This window comes from Pteropus vampyrus, unplaced genomic scaffold (assembly GCF_000151845.1).
Source record: "Pteropus vampyrus isolate Shadow unplaced genomic scaffold, Pvam_2.0 Scaffold1, whole genome shotgun sequence".
In the NCBI taxonomy this organism is placed as follows: Eukaryota; Metazoa; Chordata; class Mammalia; order Chiroptera; family Pteropodidae; genus Pteropus; species Pteropus vampyrus.
In genome coordinates, this window is record NW_011888782.1 from 31,581,006 (window position 1) to 31,602,674 (window position 21,669).

General features: G+C 33.9%; 1 protein-coding gene across 21 annotated transcripts in view; it reads left to right on the forward strand.

Annotated features, from left to right (window-relative positions):
* SPICE1 (spindle and centriole associated protein 1) overlaps positions 1-21,669 on the forward strand; it is a 60,196-nt gene that overhangs the window by 5,326 nt on the left and 33,201 nt on the right. For 9 of the 21 annotated variants that reach the window (XR_897040.2, XM_023524959.1, XM_011378877.2 and 6 more), the window contains exons 2-7: positions 3,624-3,722; positions 6,285-6,350; positions 9,599-9,742; positions 13,893-13,995; positions 15,025-15,131; positions 17,099-17,217. Coding sequence is in view for 20 of the 21 variants with exons in the window: in XM_023524959.1 (XP_023380727.1) it covers positions 3,624-3,722; positions 6,285-6,350; positions 9,599-9,742; positions 13,893-13,995; positions 15,025-15,131; positions 17,099-17,217 (638 nt within the window). In the remaining variant the exon portion in view is untranslated. Of the gene's footprint in view, positions 1-3,623; positions 3,723-6,171; positions 6,208-6,284; positions 6,351-9,598; positions 9,743-13,892; positions 13,996-15,024; positions 15,132-17,098; positions 17,218-21,669 lie in introns of those variants that run through there. The other 12 variants (XM_011379015.2, XM_011379087.2, XM_023525037.1 and 9 more) reach the window with 5 other exon arrangements.

Below are 21,669 nucleotides of genomic sequence, written 5' to 3' on the forward strand. Positions count from 1 at the left end.
ATGTGTAACCCAGGCTTATTATAGAAACTTTAGAAAATATAGAACTGACCAGAGATAACTCAATACTAGTAATGTTTTTTAGAAGTGCATTATATTTAGTCAGACTTGGTTTTGAGTGTCAGTTCCCAGCTCTGTCCATTATTATTTGTGTGACTTTGAGCAATATACTTAATGTCTCTAAGCCCCATTTCCTCATTTGGGAAAGGAGGTTAATAGTTGTTGTTACTAACATCGTCATCATTAATCCTTATACACAATTTAGTATGTGCTAGACAAGGGTTCTAAGCACCTTATATATTTAATTAGTTCCATTTTATACTTAGTGGCAAAGCTGGGATGTAAACCCAGACTGTCTGGTTTCAGACTCTTCTCTTAACCACTGTTATATTGCCTCTGAAGAAAGTACATGTTTCATAGGGTTGTGGGATTAAATGTGAAGCTCTTAGCACAGATAAGTGTTTATTAATTATGTATATTGAATCATTGGGAATATACTATACACAGAGTTCTGTATTCAACTTTTTACACTTAAATTTTTATGTATTTTCCTGTTATTGATATTCTTTAATATAATTTTAATAGTGCATAATTCACCAAATAGATTTACTGACATTTTGATTTTTCTGTTTCTGCAGAGTAAAGATCTAAGTGGTTAAAGATACATTAGAAAGCTTTTTTCTAAACAATTGTTATATTTTTTCATTTTTTTTATAACAGCTTAATTGAGATATAACTCACATACCATGAAATTTACCTCTCTAAAGTATACAATAGGTTTTTAGTATACAATAGTCTCCCCTAATCCATGGTTTTGCTTTCTGGGTTTCAGTTACCCACGATCAACTATAGTCCGAAAATATTAAATGGAAAACTACAGATAATTTTGGGGAGAGATCACATTCACATAACTTTTATTACAGTATATTAATTGTTCTATTTTATTATTATAGTTGTTAATCTCTTACCATGCCTAATTTATAAATTAAACTTTATCATATATATGTATGTATAGGAAAAGTATGTATAAGGGTTCAGTACTGACCATGGTTTCAAGTAGCCACTGGGGGTCTTGAAATGTATTCCTTTTGGAGAAGGCGGGGCTAGTATATTTACAGAGTTGTGCCATCATCACCACTATCTAATTGTAGAACATTTTCACCACCCCAAAAAGAAATTCCATGTCCATTATCAGTCACTCTTCATTCCCTCCTCCCTCCAGACCCTGCCAATCACTAATCTGCTTTATGTCTCTATGGATTTGTCTTTCCTGGATATTTCTTATAAATGGAATCATGCAATATATGGCCTTTGGTATCTGGCTTTTTCCTCTTAGTGTAATATTTTCAGGGTTCATCCATGTTATAGCATATATCAGTACTTCATTCCTTATATTGCCAAATAATATTCCATTGTATAGGTATACCATATTTTATTTATCCATTCATCAGTTGGTGGACATTTTAGATGTTTCCATTTTTTGTCTATTAAGAATAATGCTGCTATAACATTCATGTACAAGTTTTTGCATGGACGTATGTTTTCAATTCTCTTGGGTATTTACCTAGGACTAGAATTGTTGGTTCACATGGTAACTCTGTGTTTAACTTTTTCAAGAATTGCCAAACTGTTTTCCAAAGAGGCTACACTATTTTACATTTCCACTAGCAATATATGAGGATTACAATTTCATTAAATTCTCACCAATGCTTGTGATTTTCATCTTTTTCATTATATAAACATTCTAGTGGGTATGAGGTGGTATCTCATTATGGTTTTGATTTGCATTTCCTTAATGACAAATGATGTTGAACATCTTTTCATGTATGTATTGACTCTTTGAAGTATCTTTTTTTTTGGAGAGATGTCTATTCAGATTTCTTAGCCCTTTAAAAAATAGATTATTTGTGTTTTTATCGTTGAGTTTTAAGAGTTCTTTATATATTTTGGATACAAGTTCCTTATGAGATATATGATTTGCAAATATTTCCTCTCATTCTTTGGATGTCTTTTTACTTTCTTGATGATGTACTTTAAATCACAGAAGTTTTTAATTTTGAAGGAGTCCCAATTTATTTTTTCATCAGTTGCTTGTGTCATGTCTAAGAAACCATTGCTTAACCCAAGGTTCATGACGATTAATGTTTATATTTTCTTTTAGGTCTTTTCTACTTTCAGCTCTTACGTTTAAGTTAGAGGTCCTACCTCATTCTTATTCAAAAGGATATCCAGTTGTTCCAGCACCATTTATTGAAAAGGCTGTTCTTTCCCCCATTGAATTGCTTCTTGGAATTCTTGTTGAATATAAACTGACCATAAATGTAGTTGTTTGTTTTGGACTTCTTTTTCATTTCATATATTTTTAAATGGTATTTATTTACACCTACAGCATGACCTTCACATTTGGCTAACTCTCTGTCCCTTAGATTTCTTATCTTCAAAACGAGTAATAAATAGTAAATATTTCATGAGGTTATCGTGAGGATTAAAGTGGGTAATATGTGGGAAGAGTTTAGAACAGTACCTGTAGAAAGCACTTAGTATATGTTAGCTAATGCCATCATTACCATCGCCATTGTCATCATCATCACCATCATCACTACCATCACTGGCACCATCATAAAACTTGTGTTATTTTCTAAGTCGTATATGATTTATCTCCTTTGGTGCATTGTAAACCCTGAAATTAGATACTGTGTTTAAAGAGTAAATTTGGTAAGAGTGAGATAGGACAGAAAGCAAAGAGGATTGAGGGTACACACTTGAGAAACACTTGGATTTAGGCATCTTTATTACAGTAGACTAAATGATTTTTAAAAATATGTACTTAAAGAAAATACTGGAGTCTTTGTTTTATGATAATTTTGGAGTAAGGGAGTCAGCTTGAAAGTTCTGTGATTAGGTGTATAAAGATGTTCTAGAATAGGAGTCATGTATATGTGTTGCTTTTTAAAAGCTATATATATAAGTCTTGTAAAATCCTAGTGTTCAGGGACTGAGTCTTTTTCTAATTTTGTGTAATGTTTAGTCCAGTGTCTTTAGCATTCCTATTTTAAGAGTGCTGAACAAATGCTGGCAGTTTTCAAATTCTTGTTTAGTGTTAATAATCACTTCTATTTAGTATTATGTGAAAAATAGACTAGAAATGGTGTTGTAACTCATTTGTTCTCTAAAATTTAGCTACCTTTATTTAAGGTAGGCACATGAGTATCTGGTAGTAATTTGAATGTTAGAATACTTAAAAAAGAACTCCAGTTCTCTTTTGGCCTCCTCCTCTTGTATTCATACTGTTAGCATATGACTGACATTTTTTCTATTAATTGTGAATTTATATAATTGATGAAAAAGTTTTTGATTACTGTCCTGGTGCTCTGCATTCCTAGAGTTTTTAAATATGTACAAGTTATTGCTTTGAAACCTCTTTTATCATGGTTATCAGTATCAATTTTCTATTAATTGTGAAGTGAAAGAACCAAGTCTTTTGGTAGCCTATTCCTTTTATTATGCTTAAAATTTTCTTCTCATGTTTTAAAATTTATTTTCCTAGATCTCTTTTTCCCTCTCTGGTGATGCTTAATTACTAGTTTTTCTTATATTTTAAAATTTTGATATATTATTACTCCTAGATGTCATTTGTCAGAGTGAACCGTTACTGTCCCCGGGGAGGAGGAAGGAAAGCCCTGAAAGTAAAGAAGAAGAAATCACCAGTGAAGCAAGAATGGGATGTAAGTCTAGGTGGGATGATAAGCAATGTAACATTACTCTGGAGGAATGGCCCTCATCACTCAGCATGGTGCTCTCAATGGGGCTCAGCATGTAATAGAGTGGGATGGGTTTCTGGGCATATTACAGCCTAGGTCTTGGAGGAAAGAGCAGAATTTTTGGCGGAGTTGTTTTTAGAATACATGTGTCCAGGCTGTAACCTCTACTTCTTTTGAGGAACTGGAATCTTGAGGGGATGGGGAATGTGTTTTAAAAGCACCTCCCCCGCTTCCCCCAACTCTACTTTGAGAACTCACTGCTTTAAGGCCACTCTAACTACAACCAGTGTCTCTGATGTCTGGATCTTTGTGGTTCTTTTTTAGATTTGCCCATAGCAACCAGTGATACCATAATCATATGAGTGGCATTTTTGGCTGAAAAATTGGGTGATCCTTGCTCTCTTACCCCTCACATTGTTTGTTGCTCACCTCCAAAAGCTGGTTACTTCAGTACAAAGATTGTCTTAAGATACTAAACAAGTCTCAAGTACTTGGGACATGATCCCTGGCTTCTACCCTGAATGCTGCCTGGTATTAACTAAGGGCATTTTTATCTTTTGCAGCCCAGTATTTGGGTTTGGAGCAGGAGACTTTAGGTGCCTGTACTTCCTGTTTTTAAGAGTAACTAGTCAGGGACTAATTTGGATCTCAGGGACTTTTAGATTTGCGACCAACTGTCTTAGCCAGTTATCTTGGACAAACTGATGACCTTTGGAAATGGGACAGGGATTTCTCTGTGTTTAGATTATACATTATACAAACTTCATCTTTTATTATGCTATGTTCTATGCTTAAGGTGTTTGCATGATCACAAACTGAACGTCTCTATAGTGATCACAGTTTATCTTTTAGGAATCTTTATAAGTGCTTTATTCCATTGAATACAATTTGAAAATTAATAAATTTATCTAATACTCATTTGAATTATATACTACCCTGTTTTGTTCATTGTTTTTATAGTATAATGTATGCCTGCTTGGTGAATTTAGTCTTTATTTTTGGTAAGAGACCTAAAAATAGTTTGTTATTTTCTACAAGACATCTAAAAATTATCCATATTAATGTTGAAATTGAGAATACTGGTTCGTGAAAAGAAAGACTTTTTGATCCCAAGACTTTCAATTCATTTTCAGCCGTTAAAATCCAGTACATACTCACACCTAAATACACATATATGAACAATATCTATTTATAGGTATGATATAACTTTCTGAAGAATGTGAAAAAAGTATGATAATAAGTTTGAATAACAATTTACAATTATTTCAATTTAAATACATTTGTTTTATGTATTATGTAAATATATATTATGTAAAAATATAAAAAAATTTTATTTCAATTTAAAATAGGAATTTTATCTTGCTAAAATGTGATGAATCAAACTCTTTAACTCTTCAAAGAAATATTTTTTGGAGCGTAGCATGCTTAATTAAATATAGTCTTTTAACTGAGAGCCTTCTGGCGTGTAAAAAAAAGGTACAGAAAGCTTGAACTAATGAAAGAAGGCTTTTGGAAAAAAGGAAAATGAATTTCATAAAAAACAAACTGAAACTGATTTCAAACAGTTTTTTTTAACTTAGTCTAAAGAGAATTTTTCCTATAAGAAAATTACACAAAGAAAGTGAATAAACTTTATCTGTCTATCTGTCTATCTAACTATCTGTCTGTCTGTCTATCTATCTATCTATCTATCTATCTATCTATCTATCTATCTATCTATCTATCTTTTTAAATTAAGTTTATTGGGGTAACATTGGTTAATACAATTATATAATTTTCAGGTGTACATTATCATTTGACATCTACATATTCTATTGTGTGTTTACCACCCAAAGTCCAGTTTCCTTCAGCTACCATATATTTGATCCCCTTTACCTGCTTCACCCTTCCCCTGCTCCCTTTTTTGACCCCCTTTACCCCATCTACCTACCCCCCGCATACCCTACCCTCTGGTACCACTAGTCTATAGTCCATGTCCATGAGTCTCTGTTTGTTTGTCCTGTTCCTTTGTTGCTTTTAGGTTTATATCTCACATATAGGTGATATCATGTGATTTTCAGCGTGTTCTGTCTGGCTTATTTCGCTTAGCATGATTATCTTGAGTTCCATCCATGTTGTCGCAAATAGCAGTATTACATCTCTTCTTATAGCTGAGTAATATTCCATTGTATATATGTACCACAACTTCTTTTGCCAGTCATCTATCATAGGGCATTTTGGTTGCTTCCTTGTCCTGGCTACTGTGAATAATGCTGCTGTGAACATTGGTGTACAGATATCTTTATAGATATGAGTTTTCAAGTCATTGGAGTAAATACCCAGTAGAGGGATTGCTGAATCATATGGTAGATCAATTCTTAGTTTTTTGAGGAACCTCCATACTGTTTTCTATAGTGGCTATACCAGTTTGCAGTCCCATCAGCTGTGTATGAAGATTCCTATTTCAGAAGTAAATAAACTTTAAAATCTTATTTTAAAACACCCATTAAATACTAATATTTGTAAGAATCCTTTCTTTTTTTTAAGGAAAGTTCTTTTTTGCAGAGTACTGTGAATGATTTAACAGTTCATCGGGCAACTCCTGAAGATCTGGTAAGTTTATTATCAAAAGTTAAAATTTATTTAATATTTTATTTGATATTTGGTTTCTAACCTTTAGAAATGAAACCAGAGGCACTTCTTGGAAGTCATTCAGTTATATTTAATCTTGCTTAAGTCTATATAAAATCATAAAACATATCTTCTGTACTTCCTGATTTTACCTAAGAATATTAATTAGCATGTATTAGAATTTCATTAGATAGGTTTGGTTTACAGTTGAAATCTCTCTAGTCCCGTATTGCCCTGTATACATCTATCATCTTTTCCTATCTATAGATATTTTCAGCATTATTTACTATTTCTTCCTGACACAAACATACTAGTCTAGTTAATGTAGTCATTTATTCCTTGAACCAGGGCATCTATATTTCCACATCTGAGCCCCAATTCATGCTATTTTTCTTACTTGGAATAGTTTCCCTACCTTCTTCTCAACCTCTCCAAATCTTACTTTCCTTTCTTATCCTAGTTCAAGTCTTACTTTATTTTTTAAGTTTGTAGTATAGTTTTTATTTTTTTAAAAACAGCTTGATTGTGATATAATTCAACATACCATAAAATCCACTCTTTAAAGTATAAAATTTATTGATTTTTAGTATATTTACAAAGTTAAGCAACCATCATCACATTCTAATTTTAGAACATTTCATCACCCTCCCAAAAGAAACTCTGAATCCATTAACAGTGACTTCCTATGCCCCACCCCCACTCTCTCCCCAAAAATCCCTAGCAACAACTAATCTACTTTATATATGAATATGCCTATTCTGGACATTTGGGTTGTTTCCACTTTTTGACTATGTGGATAATGCTGCTGTGAACATTTATGTACAAGTTTTCGTGTGAACATATGTTCTCAGTTCTTTTATGTATATTCGTGGGAGTAGAATCACTATGTCCTATGATATTTCTATTACTTAACTTTCTGAGGAACTGCCAAATTGTTTTCCAAAGTGGCTGCATCATTTACATTCTCATTAGCATGTATGACAGTTCCGGTTTCTCCACATCTTTTGCCAACACTTGTTATTGTCATCTTTTTGGTTTTAATTCTCCTAGTGAGTGTAAAGTGGAATCTCATTGTGGTTTTGGTTTGCATTTCTCTAATGACTAATGATGTTGAACAGTTGAACATCTTTTCATGCGCTTAGTGGTCGTTATTGGTTGTAGTATCTTCTTTGGAGAAATGTCTATTTAAAGTTTTTAGTCATTTTAAAATTGAATTATTTGTGTTTTTATTGTCGTAAGAGTTCTTTATATATTCTGGATACAAGTTCCTTATGGGATATATGAGTTGCAAATATTTTCTTCCATTCTTTTGGTTGTTTTTTTTACTTTCTTGATAATGCCCTTTGAAGTACAAAAATTTTTAATTTTGATGGAGTCCAATTTATTTTTTTCTTTTGTCATTTATACTTTTAGTATCATATCTAAGAAACCATTATTTAACAAGGTTTACAAAGATTTACTTTTAAGAGTTTTATAGTTTTAGCTCTTATGCTTAGGTGTTTGATCCATTTTGAGTTAAATAGTGTGTATAGTATGCAGTAGGGTTCCTCTTTCATTTTCTTGCAAATGGATATCCAGTACGCCAAGCACCATTTTTTAAAAAGACTGTTCTTAGTTTGGACTCTTAATTCTATTTCACTGATATATGTCTATCCTTTTGCCAGAACCACACTCTTGATGATTATAACTTTGTAGTAAGTTTGAAGTTCTACTTTTTGAAGCTGCCCAACATTTGGTATCTCTTCTGAACTGTTGTTATACTTAGTACCTCAGTATAAGGCATTGAGTATATGCCATCTAATGCATATCGTTGATCTTTATATATATATGCCCAGTCTTCCTGGGCAGATTAAGTGCTTTTGAAGGATAGGAACCATATCTTCCATGTCTTTGTGGATCTAGGAATCTTAATCCTGGTAAGCACTCATTAAATGTTCGTTGAGAATAATAATGATGCTCGACTGACTTAATTCTTTTTTAATTATGAAAAATTTCAAACATGTGAAAGCACAGACATATACCGCACTTTCCCATATACTGTTTACTCAGATAAAATGTTATTAAAATTTAACATAATTGCTTCATTTATCATAGTATTTTCTCACTTCACTGAAGCATTTTAAAGCAAGTCCAAGAGAACATATAATTTTGTGCCTACATATTCAGGTTCTATTTTAAAAAGTATAGACATTTGCTTACATATGCAAATGCCACAATGCCATTATCACATCTAACAAAAGTAGTAAGTTTTTGGCATTACCTAATTCCCAATCCGCATTCAAGTTTTCCTGGTTGTCTTAAAAATGTCATCTTCATTTGATTTTTGCTAATCGGAATTGTTTTACATAGTATTTAGTTCTTAATCTCTTAATGAACTGATTTCTTATTTACACGGTGAAAACTCAGCAGTAAATTTTGTCAAATGCCGTACAGATTTTGTTCATATCCATAGTTTTGAATAATAAAGTCAGTATTTGCTTTTTTTCTCTAGCTACCTCAGCGAACTCCTCTCCTTTAACTCTTAAGCTGTGGCTCATATCTCTGCTACTGCTTCAGGAATTCTACTTCCCTGTAGTTTCTCATCTCCAGTGACCCACTCTACCTGCAGCCATCGCAGGGCTGTAAAAACACTGCATTGTTAATCCTTGGTGGTGGTGTATGAGTATCATGTAATGGGTGTGTCTTTGCCAAAGATGACTCAGTGAGTTTTGTACCTTTTACATTGTGCTCAGTCATTGCGCGCGCGCGTGTGTGTGTGTGTGTGTGTGTGTGTGTGTAGTACACGTACACATATAGGTAACTGAAAAGTTTCATAAAACAATTTAATAAAACAATTTACTATGTGTAATGTGTCAAAATATTTTCTATTTTCTATTCTATTATTTAAAATACATTGGTTTTGACCCACGAATTGATTTTTACAACTCATTAAATGAGTCCTAGCATATATTTTGAAAAATACTAGTTTATTGGATAGTTTAGTACAAAGGAAATAGAAATTAATATACTTTTCATTTCATCTTTTAGCTAGGTCTAGTAGTTCTAGATACTTTTTACATCTTTTTTGAAAATTTAGAAGACTGAAAACTTTGGCTATGCCTATAAATAAATATACATATGTTGAACCAGAAAAAATAAAAAAAGATGAAAGTATATTTGGTGGTCCTACCATCTGAAAGGCAATTTCTTTGTTCCTGACACATTCTTTAATAGTCTTTTTTTCTGTATAGATACGTCGTCATGAAATACACAAGTCAAAGAATAGGTCATTAGTACACTGGGAACTCCAAGAAAAAGCTTTGAAGAGAAAATGGAAGAAGCAGAAGCCGGAAATTTCTAATCTTGAGAAAAGGAGATTGTCTATCATGAAGGAGGTAACGCTAAACTGCTATTTTTAGAGTTAGAAAGACAAGAGATAATTTCTCTTTTCCCTCAAATCTGATTGATTTTGGAGAGATTCCAGTAATGACTGCAGCCTTATTCAATGATCTACACATGGACTTGGAAAAATGCAGCAGTGACATTTAGAATCTAGTTTCGTGGTTTGAATTCCTGCCCTACAACTTACTAGCTATGTGACCTTTAACAAGTTATAACTTCTCAGCCTGAATTTTCTTATCTTTAAAATGGGACTAACACTATTTGCCTGATTATACTGTTATGAGATTTCTACAGTGATTAGCACAGTCCTTGGCACGTAATTAGTGCATTATAGTATATATAAGCTGCTATAATTATTTTTCTCAGTTCATATGCAGTGCTGTTACATCACTTTGCAAAAAATGTTGTGTGTTTGTCCAGCAAGTTAGTTAGTAAGCCACTTGTTTTTGGCTTAATCTTATACCAGATGTAGGGTGTTCGGACAAGTAATCAGAAGTGTCCAAATAAACAATATGGGAAATAAGAGAAAGCTACGGCAAAAAACTCTTCTTTTTCTTGGGCTGAAATCATTGTGAAAGAAATGTGCTTAGTGTTGCTTCTTGTTCGGTGTTGAAGCTTATGCCATTTGGCTGTCTGGGTGATCTTTCAAGGCAGCTTTAAATCACATTCTGTCTTGAGGAATTCATTAGGCTTCTTAGTGAAATGTGAAAGTCTTGATCTTATAAATCATCAGGAAGAATTATATTTACCAAATAAATGTTTACATGAGCTTTAAAAAAAGAACAGTGGATTAAGAAAGAATGGTTCCTTACAGATAAGTATCTTTTGGTGATCTCGAATAAGTCACGTACATTTAAATGTTATATGGTAATTCTCAGTGAAAGGCCTATGAACATACATCTGGCGAGGAAAAAAGGCACCCTCTTTGGGGTGACTCTTTTGTTTCCCTTCCCTATTTACTCCTGCTCATGTTCTGAATTTCTTATGCAAGTAATAGATGTGGTAGAAGTATAGATTAAAAGAAGAGTGGTGAGAAACGATGAGTGAAATTTCTCTGCTTTCTTTCTATAGTGCCACTTCCTCAGGCTCTAGTGTTTCTCAACCCTGACTACACATTAGAATTGTTCATGGTGAGAACTTCTTTTAAAAAATAAGTATATCTGGACCCAAATACATCTATACTCAGATATTCTGATGTAGCAGACCTGGGATGTGGCCTACTTAGATGTTTTTTAGACAATTCCTATGTAATTTAAATATGTTGCCAGTGTTAAGAACCTCTGCCATTAGTAGGGTTCAGGTATTTCCACTTAATGATGTATCTTGGAGGTTATTCCATGTCAGTACTTAGCAACCTACCTTTTCTTTTTAATGGCCAGGTAGTATACAGATGTACCACAGTATTTAAATATTTATCTAGTGCTTTATTGATGGACATTTAGGTTGTGTGTTAAAGTATACTTTAAGCTTCTGGAAAAAACAAAAGACCCCAAAATAGAATGATTTAAATAAAATAGAAATCTATTTCTCTCACTAAACAGTTCTGAGGTAAATGGTAGTTGGTAGGGGCTCTGTCTGCATTTTATATGTCTTTCATTACATGACTTCCAGTACAGAATAGCTGTTTCAGCTTCCTTTAGCTGTTTCCCAGCCAGAAGGAAGCAGAACTGGCTTATATCCTATTGGCCAAAAATATATCACATGACCATTCTTACCTGCTTGAATGGTTGGGAAATCTAGCTATGTACTTAGCTAAAACCTGGGAGTTCTGCTGTTAAAGAGAAAATGGAAAGAAAGAATATTAGCAGATAAGTAGCAGTGTCTGCCACCTACAGATGGTTTCTACCCTTGCCACTATAAATAACGAATATCCTTGAATATGTTTTTGGGTACATGTATATTTGTAGGATAAATTCTTAAAAGTAGAATTACTGAGTCAAGAGATATGCTCATCTATTATTTCAGTGTTGCTAAATTTGTAACGACTCTGTTAAGGGATGTGATGTGAGCAAATGAAGAAGCCTCCTTGGGCTATCTTCTTAGGCTTAATCATGTATTAGAGCTACCAGGATCCATCCCCCAGAAGTTAGGCTCTGAGATTAACATAAAATAAGAGTAAAGTCCTTTGGCCAGCATAATCTTAGATTCATTCTTCGTGTGATGCACTCATGTTATGAGAATCAATAAAATAAGTTTCCAAATCCAAATCAGAGAAAGGGAGGCTGTGATAGAGATTTTATAAATTCCAAAGGTGTAATAACTTCTCACATCTCTTTATAATTTCCCAATTCCATCTGGTTTTTATTACCACAGAACAAAAGTGCTAGGATAAATTTTTGATAATGTTTTTGAAGGGATCTTGACTGATCCTTTGAAAATCTAAGATGTATACCATCTCATAAGTTTGGTTTTGTGCTCTGCGGACCCTCTGGGGAAGTCATACATACTCATAGAGCTTGGTTTACCTATCAAGAGGATGAGTTTTATCAGAGAGGAGTGATAAATCTATAAAGAGCAAAGCAAAGCCAATACAGTGACCTCTGGCCACTCAACCCATCTGCTCCAAGGAGCCTGGGCAGAGACTAGCAGCGGGCAGCAGGGCAGTGGCTTTACTGGAGATCTCATTATACTTGACATCAGATCTTGATATGATAAAATTATTCCTCCACAATCTTTATTTCAATAAGAGGTCCATGCTTCTTTAAAACATAGTAAACACTTAAAACTACCATTAAGAAATATACTTTGTGCAATTTTTCTAGTGCGATACATTATAATGCTCCATTTGCTCTCTTTTCTAAGCTCTAATTGTACCTACTTGCAAGATGGCTAACCAGGAATAGAAATTTAGTGCATGGCATAATATAATTTAAGTCGTAACAACATTCTCAAATATTTCTAGAGTGGTATACAGGTTTTCAGTGTGTACACATCCTTTTAACACCTCTGTGGGGTTGGGGAGGTGGTTATATTTTCATTTATATTTCAGGAAACTAAAGAGGTCAGATTTTGCTTAGTATCTTTTGGCTGGGCCTAGGATCCCTGTCTTCTGGCTCCAAATAGACTGTTTGCCTAATACCATTCCAAAGCTTAACTCTTTGTACAAGGAATAAATTCCGGACTTTATTCTCACCAATTAAGCCAGTCAGTCTACCTGCTTGGCCATAGCAGGAGAAGAAGGGGGAAGAGTCAGAATGTGACTCTTGTTATTTTTCTCTGTGTCTTAAAGCAGTAACTGAAGTCATATTATATATTTGCTTACATGGTCTAGAGAAATTCTGGTAAGAGCATTTGTTACTAGATGTCTTATTCATTTGAGTCAGTGTTGGAAACTAGAAAGTTTCCAATTTTGAGACTCCTTTCAACTTAAGAATGCCATCTGGTGGTAGTGGGTAGAGTTGACTTGCTTTTACTTTAGCCTGTGTAAATATGAAAGTTCCTAAGTTGAAATTGTGTAATCAGAGGTACTACTGTAATGGTATTTTTTGGGTTCACATCCCTTCAGGATAAAAACCCAAATTGTTTATAAATACAGAAAGGAGCAACAATTTTTGTTTAATGCCTCCAAACTCATATCTTACATCATGTTTTTTAAGTTGTGGGTGGTGATCTTGTTAGTAGATTATGCAGTAATTTTAGTGGTTGAGACCTCTGAGTTTATGGCTCAAAGATTCTTAACTTTAAACAGTATGTTTCAAATTGTGGATCACAACTTGTTAATGGATTGTGAAATCATTAGTAGATTACAACCATCATTTAAAAAAAATAGAGTAGAAACTAAAAAGAAAATATCAAAATGGTTTTCAAATATTAAGGTTAAATAAAACTTTTATTTTGTTATATATTTACATTTACGTGGGTGTGTACTGGGCCACTATTTAACAATCTATTTCTCAGGATTGCAGCCAAGCATTTGAAATCCACTAATTATTGTAATAGCCCCATCTACTGGTTCTTAAGAATATTTCCACTGAAGGATTTTAGTAAGGTAGTGAACCTATGGTTATTTTTATGCTCTCTGCCTTTGTATGGACTTTTCCTTTGTGATTTGATAAGTGTATGTGTGTATGTGTGTGTACGTGCGTGTGTGTATATTTATTTATTTATTCTGAATAATAATATTTATTATTAACATATGTCTAGATTCTTTCTGATCAATACCAGATGCAAGATGTATTGGAAAAATCTGATCATTTGATGGCTGCAGCAAAAGATCTGTTTGTTGATTTTCCTCGTAGGCGCACAGGTAAAGTATTCAAAACAAAAGCTTCTTTTTCTTACTAACTGTGGTTCACAACTGGTTATTTGGGAGAATTTAAAATCTTTTTTCAGGCTTCATATTATTTTTATTATAGGTATTCTAGAGTGGATAGCAAAAGTTGTTAGGCATAGATTCATTATAATCTGTTTGCTTTTCACTAAGAATATTAACTATTACAAATTACTCAGCTAAGGAAAAATAAATTGTTATTATATTTTATGGCATAATGCAGGGGTCCCTAACCCCCGGGCCTGGTACCGGTCCGTTGCCTATTAGGAACTGGGCCACACAGCAGGAGGTGAGTGGTGGGCCAGCGAGTAAACCTTCATCTGTATTTGTAGCTGCTCCCTCCAATGCTAACATCACCGCCTCAGCTCCCCCTCAGATCATCAGGCATTAGATTCTCATAGGAGCACTGATCCCTGGTGCCAAAAAGGTTGGGGACTGCTGATGTAATGTATAAGATTTTATAATTTAAAATACAACTTAATTTTTAGTTTATTAGTATTAAATTATCATATAATTAAAGTATTTGTGTTTATATGTAATTTGAATAAAGCTTAATTTGAAACCTAAAGCAACTTCAGCCTCTCTCTAAAAGGAACTTCACCTCTTCTCAGATATACAGCATTATTCACTTTAATTTGTTTAGAATCCATTCTTTATCTTAATCCCTAAAAAGAAATCATTAGTTTTTAGTTTAAGGTTTGAATCCTGGCTTGGCCACTTATCAGTGTGACTCTGGGCCAGTTGCTGCAGGTTTCTGAGTTTCAGTGTACTTACTGATCTAAAATAATAATGGTAACAACTTAATAGGATTTTGTGAGAGCAACATGATTTAATGTATATAAAAGCACTTAGAATTGTACCTGTCATATAGTAAGTACTATGTAAATGTGAGCTGCTATTATTAAAGATTTTCATATGATGACACAAACCTATGGCAATGTATAGTGCTTCTGAAGTCACTTTAATTAAATGAAACAAAATCATTATGACCTTTTCCTTCTGCAGGGTTTCCAAATGTAACAATGGCTCCTGATTCCTCTCAAAGTCCCATTGTGGTAAATCAAGACCCTGTCACCCAGGCTATTCTTAGTGAATCTGTCATAGAGCCTCAGGTAATGTGCTCTATTTTCAGCTACAATGCTACTTATTGGTATTTGATCTTAAGTTGATTTGATCTCGAGTTGATTTCTTAAGGTATCTGAGTTGGCTCAAAGTGTTTTTTGTTTTTTGTTACGTGCTATACCTGCTATAGTTGTTATGAGGATCAGCTGAGATAGGTTATGTAAAGAGCCTAGCATAAGACCGTGTACTAGATCTTCACTGAATGTTGATCTCTTCTAATATGTTAGTATGCTTAAAAGATAGTTACTAGGAAACTTGGAATTTATTGACCAGTTACATGGGGAAATTATAGTAGTAAAACATTACCCAGTTGCATCCTAACGTAATTGGAACTCTTAATTAATCAAAATGTGTAGAATTTTGAGATAGTAACATTTTTTAAAAGCCCAGGAAGAATTTAATACTAAAATAAAACTCATGAATGATTAGGACTCAGTACCTGTTTAATGCAGTTTCTTAGTTATTTATATCTTCTTTGAAAAAAGGAGAATCATTAATTAGAGGGATGATCCTAGGGAATACAAGATCCAGAATGATTAAAGACTTGTTAAGTATACTGTTTTGTATTTACAAAGGCAATTAAATTGAATGTTATACGTTTTTTAAATAGCCACAACCTATTAGCCATATTGCTATCAAAAAATCATTTATATTTTGGCACTTACTAAAAAGTTAGCTTTCAGATAATCATGGTCTCTATCATAGGGCTGCATAGTGGCAAGAGATGAGATTAGAGAGGGAGGAGCTAGGTCATGAAGGGCGAAGGAACAGAAAGTACGAGTAGAGCCACTAAAGAATTTTAAGAGGAACAGTCATGGTGAAATTGACTGTGGTGTGGAAGATGGACAAGACTGGCAAGAGGATCTGGTTAAAAGACTTAGGTTGGAATCTTAGTGAAAAGTTGGGAGGACCTGACCCAAAGAAAGTAGTGGCAGTAGGGAAGAAGGTATAGAGGAAGAGGGATAGATTGACAGATTAAAAAGGGGTAGAAGTAACAGAATTAACAGGGTGGCTGATTGGATGTGACAAATGAGAAGGAAAGATAATTCCCAGTTGCTGGCTTGAGCATCTGAGTAGATGGTGATGCTGTTTATGGTCCTAGGTAATATGGCAGGAACAGGGTTTCCGGAAGAATGATAGGAGAGACTTAGGGAAATGATCATTTTTAGACATGTTGAGTATATATGTGTAGGATGTTTTACCAGGGATATCTTTTAGGCTTTTAGCCAGTTAGATATAAATGTCTAGAGTTTAAGAAAGATCTAAGTAGAGACAGAGATTTGGAAATTAATAGCATTGACTCATCATTGCAGCTTTGATATTAGAAAGTCATTCAGAAAGTGAGTCAGATGAGAGGAGAAAAGGTCCAAAGGGAGGACGTTGAATCACATCAGCTATAAGGGAAGGGTAGAAAAAGAAGAACCAAAAAAAGGTTGGGAAGGAATGGCCAGAAGAATAGAAGAAAAACCAAGAAAATACAGTATTATAGAAACAAAAAGAAGAGTGTATCAAGATTTTAAAGGAAAGAAATAAGTAGTTATTAATATCTAATGAGTCAGAGAAATAAGGGAAGGCAAAGACTGAAAAATATCCATTTGATTTAGGAACAAGTGTGGTGATGTTGACCTTGCAGAGAGCAGTTTGAGTGGAGAAGCAAAGAGAGAAGATAGGTCGTAGCTGGAGGGAGGCGGCGGGGATTTAGGGTCAGGATAAGATGGGAGAGACTTGCTCTCATTTAAATGTGGATGAGCTGAAGCCAGAACAGAGAGAGAAGTTGAAGATGCAGGAGAGAGAAGAGGCAATTAATGGAGTGGAGGAGGTGAGAGGGTTTGGGCTGTAAAACACACGGAGGGATTATCCTTAGAAAGAGGGACCTCTGTTCTGTTATAGCAAAAAGAACAGATGAGAGTATATATAACTAACTTGTGTTTTTATTCTTATTTTTGTGTTGAGAAAGGCTCTTAATGAACTAGACGATGGTGAAGAAGAAGAAGAAACTGTTAACAGCCAGTCAGAAGAAAGTGAGAATGAATTAGATAACTCTCTAAATTCTCAGTCTACCATGCATGCAGACAGGTATGTATATATGGCATAAATATCTACAACACTTTTTTTTTTATAGCTGTTTTTTTTCTGGCTTTATTGAGATACATTGACATATAATATTGTGTAAGTTTAAGGTGTACAACTTACTGACTTTATACATTTATATATGCAAAATGATCACCATTGCATTATCTAATACTTCCATCACATTATATAATTATTATTTCTTTTTTGTGGTGAGAATATTTAAGATCTATTCACTTAGCAACTTTAAAGTATATAATACAATATTATTAGCTATAATCACCATGTTGTGCATTAGACCCCCAGAAATTATTCATCTTATTACTGGAAGCCTGTACCTTTTTACTGTCTTCTCATTCCCCTCCCCTCTCCCCCCAGCCCCTGGTAACCATGATCCTACTTTGTTTCTGGGAGTTGAGCCTTTTTAGCCCATTTCCCATTTGCCCCAATACTCACCGGTGGTACTTGGGGCTGCAGTGTTTACCCCCAAAGTTTGCCACAAAATATCTTGCTTTTATTATTGTTTTTGCATCACTCTACTATATCGGTAGTCTTTGGAAGCAAATGACATCATTCTACATATGGTATTCTGTTCTTAGTAGTGGTATTTCCATTTACAAAATATAATAATTCTTGATCGCTGAAAACGTCAAGTTCTAGAAAACGTAGCATTCCTACGCGTGATGTAAAATTAACACTGGCAGCGAGCTGCACTTTTTTTTTTTCTAAATGGGGAAAGGGTTAGATTCCACATAGAAGTGATACAGTATTTGTCTTGCTTGGTCTCACTTATCTCAGCAAAATGCCCTCAAGTTTCATACATACATTAGGATTTCCTTTTTTCTCACGGCTGGATAATATTCCATTGTGTGTATCTGTCTATCCATCCATCTGTTCTATCTCACGTCTTCTTTAGCCATTCATTCATTGACACTTAGGTTGTTTCTATATTTTGGCAATTGTGAGTAATGCTGCAGTCAATATGGAAATGCAGATATCTCTTTGAGGTCCTGGGGTCTTTTTCATTTCCTTTGGCTATTTACCCAGAAGTGGGATTGCTGGATCATATGTAGTTCTATTTTTAATTTCTTGAAGAACCACTTTACTGTTTTCCATAATGGGTGCACCAATTTACATTTCCACCAACAGTGTGCAAAGGTTTCTCCACATCCTTGCCAGTGCTTACTATCTTTTGACTTTTTGATGATAGCTATTCTAAACAATGTGAGATGATAGCTCATGGTGATTTTGATTGGCATTTCCCTGACGATTTGTGATGTTGAGTACCTTTTTATGTACCTATTGGCTATTTGTGTGTCTTCTTTGGAAAAATGTCTATTCAGTTTCTCTGCCTGTTTTTGTAATCGGATTGTTCATTTTTTCTCCTCTGGAGTTGTATGAGTTATTTATATATTTTGCATATCAACTCCTTATCAGATATATGTTTTACAAATATTTTCTCCCATTGTGTAAGTTGCGTTTTCATTTTGTTGTGCTTCTTTTGCTATGCAGAAGCTTTGTGGTTTGATATAATCCCACTTATTTATTTTTGTTTTTGTTGTTGCTTATGCTTTTGGTGTCATAACAAAAAAATTGTCATCAGACCAGTGCCAAGGACCTTTTCCTCTATGTTTTCTTCTAGGAATTTTACCATTTCAGATCTTATGTTTAAATCTTTAATCCATTTTGAGCTAATTTTTTTGAGTGGTCCAAATTCATTCTTTTGTACTTGTTTATACAGTTTTCTCATTAGTATTTATTGGAGAAACTATCTTTTCCCCATTGAGTAGGCTTCACTCCCTCGTCAAATATTAGTTGACTTTATGTCAGGGTTTTTCCTGGCTCTTGATTCTGTTCCATTGGCCTTTGTGTCTATTTTTATTCCAGTCTATTTTCTGCTGATAACTTTGATCACATACAGCCTATCCTTTTACTCTTTCCCCTTTTGTTTCTGATGTTACCATTCACATCTTTTATAGTGTATCCATTAACAATGTGTTGCAGCTATAGCTATTTTAATACTTTTGTTATTTAACCTTTATCCTGGAGTTAAGTAGTTAACATATCACTGTATTATAGTATTAACGTAGTCTGAATCTGACTATATTCTTATGTTTACCAGTGTGTTGTGTGTTTTCATTTCACTAATTAGTGTCCTTTCATTTCAGCTTGAAGAACTATCAGCATTTTTTGTCAGACAAGTTTAGTGGTGATGAATTTCCTTAGGTTTGTTTATTAGGGAAAGTCTTTATCTTGTCTTCATTTCTAACAGACAGCTTTCCTGGGTAAAGTATTCTTGGTAAAGTTTCTTTCTTTCAGCACTTTGAATGTATCATTCCATTCTCTCCTGGCCTGCAAGGCCTCTGTTGATCAATTCAAGGCCATTTCCTATGTTTTGTGTCATCATCTTTTTTATTAATTGAGTATATTCTTATTTTAAGAAAGTTCTTATTTTGATATAATTTCAAAAAGTTGTAAGAATAGTATAAAAAGTTCTTGTATACTTTTCACCTAGATTCATTGATTGTTAACATTGTCCATATTTGCTCTATCATTTTCTTCCTTTGTGTATTTACACATGCACAGTACACTTATACATTTTAAGAATTCAGGAGTAAGCTGCATACTTTATGTTCCTTTATCTCTCAGTATCTCAGTGGGTATTTCCTAAGAATGAGATCTTTCATTTACACCATCACAGTACAATGATCACACTCATAAATTACGTTGATTCAAAACTATTATCTAATTCAGATTTCTTCAGACCTTATTCACATTTCTTCAACTGTCCCTTTAGTATTATTTATGGTCTTTGTTAGACAAGACCATATTGAACCAATTATGATCACATTTAGTTTTTGTGTCTCTTTCATCTTTTTAAATCTGGAAACTAATTTTAGCATTTCCTTGTCTTTCATGACATTTATAGTTTCGAAGAAGTATGGGCCATTTATTTTATAGTGATATTTCCTTGTAATTGAACTTGGGTTATACATTTTGGACAAGAATGCCTTTGAAGTGATGCTGAGTCCTTCTCAGTGCATTAACTCAGGAGACAATGATATCATTGGTCCCATTATTGGTGGTATAAACTTTGATCATTTTGTTAAAGTGATGTCTTCCAGATTTCTACAATGAATTATAATTTGTTCTATTATTTATTTTGATGTTCATTTGTCACAGATTTGGCCGGTGGGAGCTTCTTCAAGTCATTCTCGTGTCCTTTTGACACATCCCTATCATTTTTTTAAGCACTTAATTTCTGGCACAACGTGATGTTCCAGGTTTATATTATACTTTTTCTAACTTTCCCGTGGAATCAGCCATTTAGTCAAGAAGGCCTTGCTTATTTTACTGAAGAAGGGTATTTAGAAAGTAAGTTCTAGGTATTTGGTATGCTCAATCCCTCTGACATGTCATTGCTTTTAGGCCCTTTCAACACGGGTGTGCACGCACACACACACACACACCTATAGTTGTATACATATACATATCCGTATTCATTTTTATTTCTTTGTTTATTTATCTACAAATCATGAGTTTACATCGATATCTCTAAGTTCAATTTAACACTACTGGGTTTTTCTTAGCCTTCGCCCATATCATGTTTGTATCTCTCTTCTTTAACACTGAAAAACATGTCTCCAAACATTACACAATATATTTAATCATATACAATTCTGCAATACATAAAAAGTTGTTTTGAAATTGCTGCTTCCATACCACCACAGAAATAAACCTACTAAGTACAATCTAAGATTGTTTGTAGATGTTTTAAAAGTTATTCTATTGATTTGGAATAATTAAGTTTATTTGTTTCTGTTTGTATTCAGTTTTCATATTTCCCCTCCATCCTTTTGAAAAAACTACATAAGCTATTTTCAGGTTAGTGTCACCTAGTCTGTATTCCTTCTAATCAGTTCTCATCTACCCTAACTGCATAGGTAATCAGTTTTATTAGTTTCTTGTTTATTCTTCCTGTATTTCTTTTTGAAAATTTAAGCTGATACATACATATCTTATTATTTTCTATTCTTTCTTACATAAGAGATAGTGTACCATATTTACTTTTATCACTTAAAAATATATCCCAGAAATCACCCCTAAGCAGTTTTTAAGTTTATAGAGATTTCTTTTTCTTCTTCTCCTCCTCTCCCTATCCCTCCCCTTCTACTGTCTTCTTTTTTTTTACAGCTCCATGATACTACATGTGTGAATATATCAGGTTTATTTGACCACTCTCTTATATATATGAGCACTTAGTGTTATGGCGCAAACGATTCTGAGACCCACGGAGCCAATTGAGATTAATTATGAGCCTTTATTAGCCGGCCGGCGACTGACTCTCTACCAAGCAGGGCTAGAGATCAGCCCCGAGCTTTCAGAGCAGGCAGCTGATAAAGCTCAAGACCATATCCTGGTGGTCTCCTGAACAAGCCAGCAGATTACAGAAGTGGA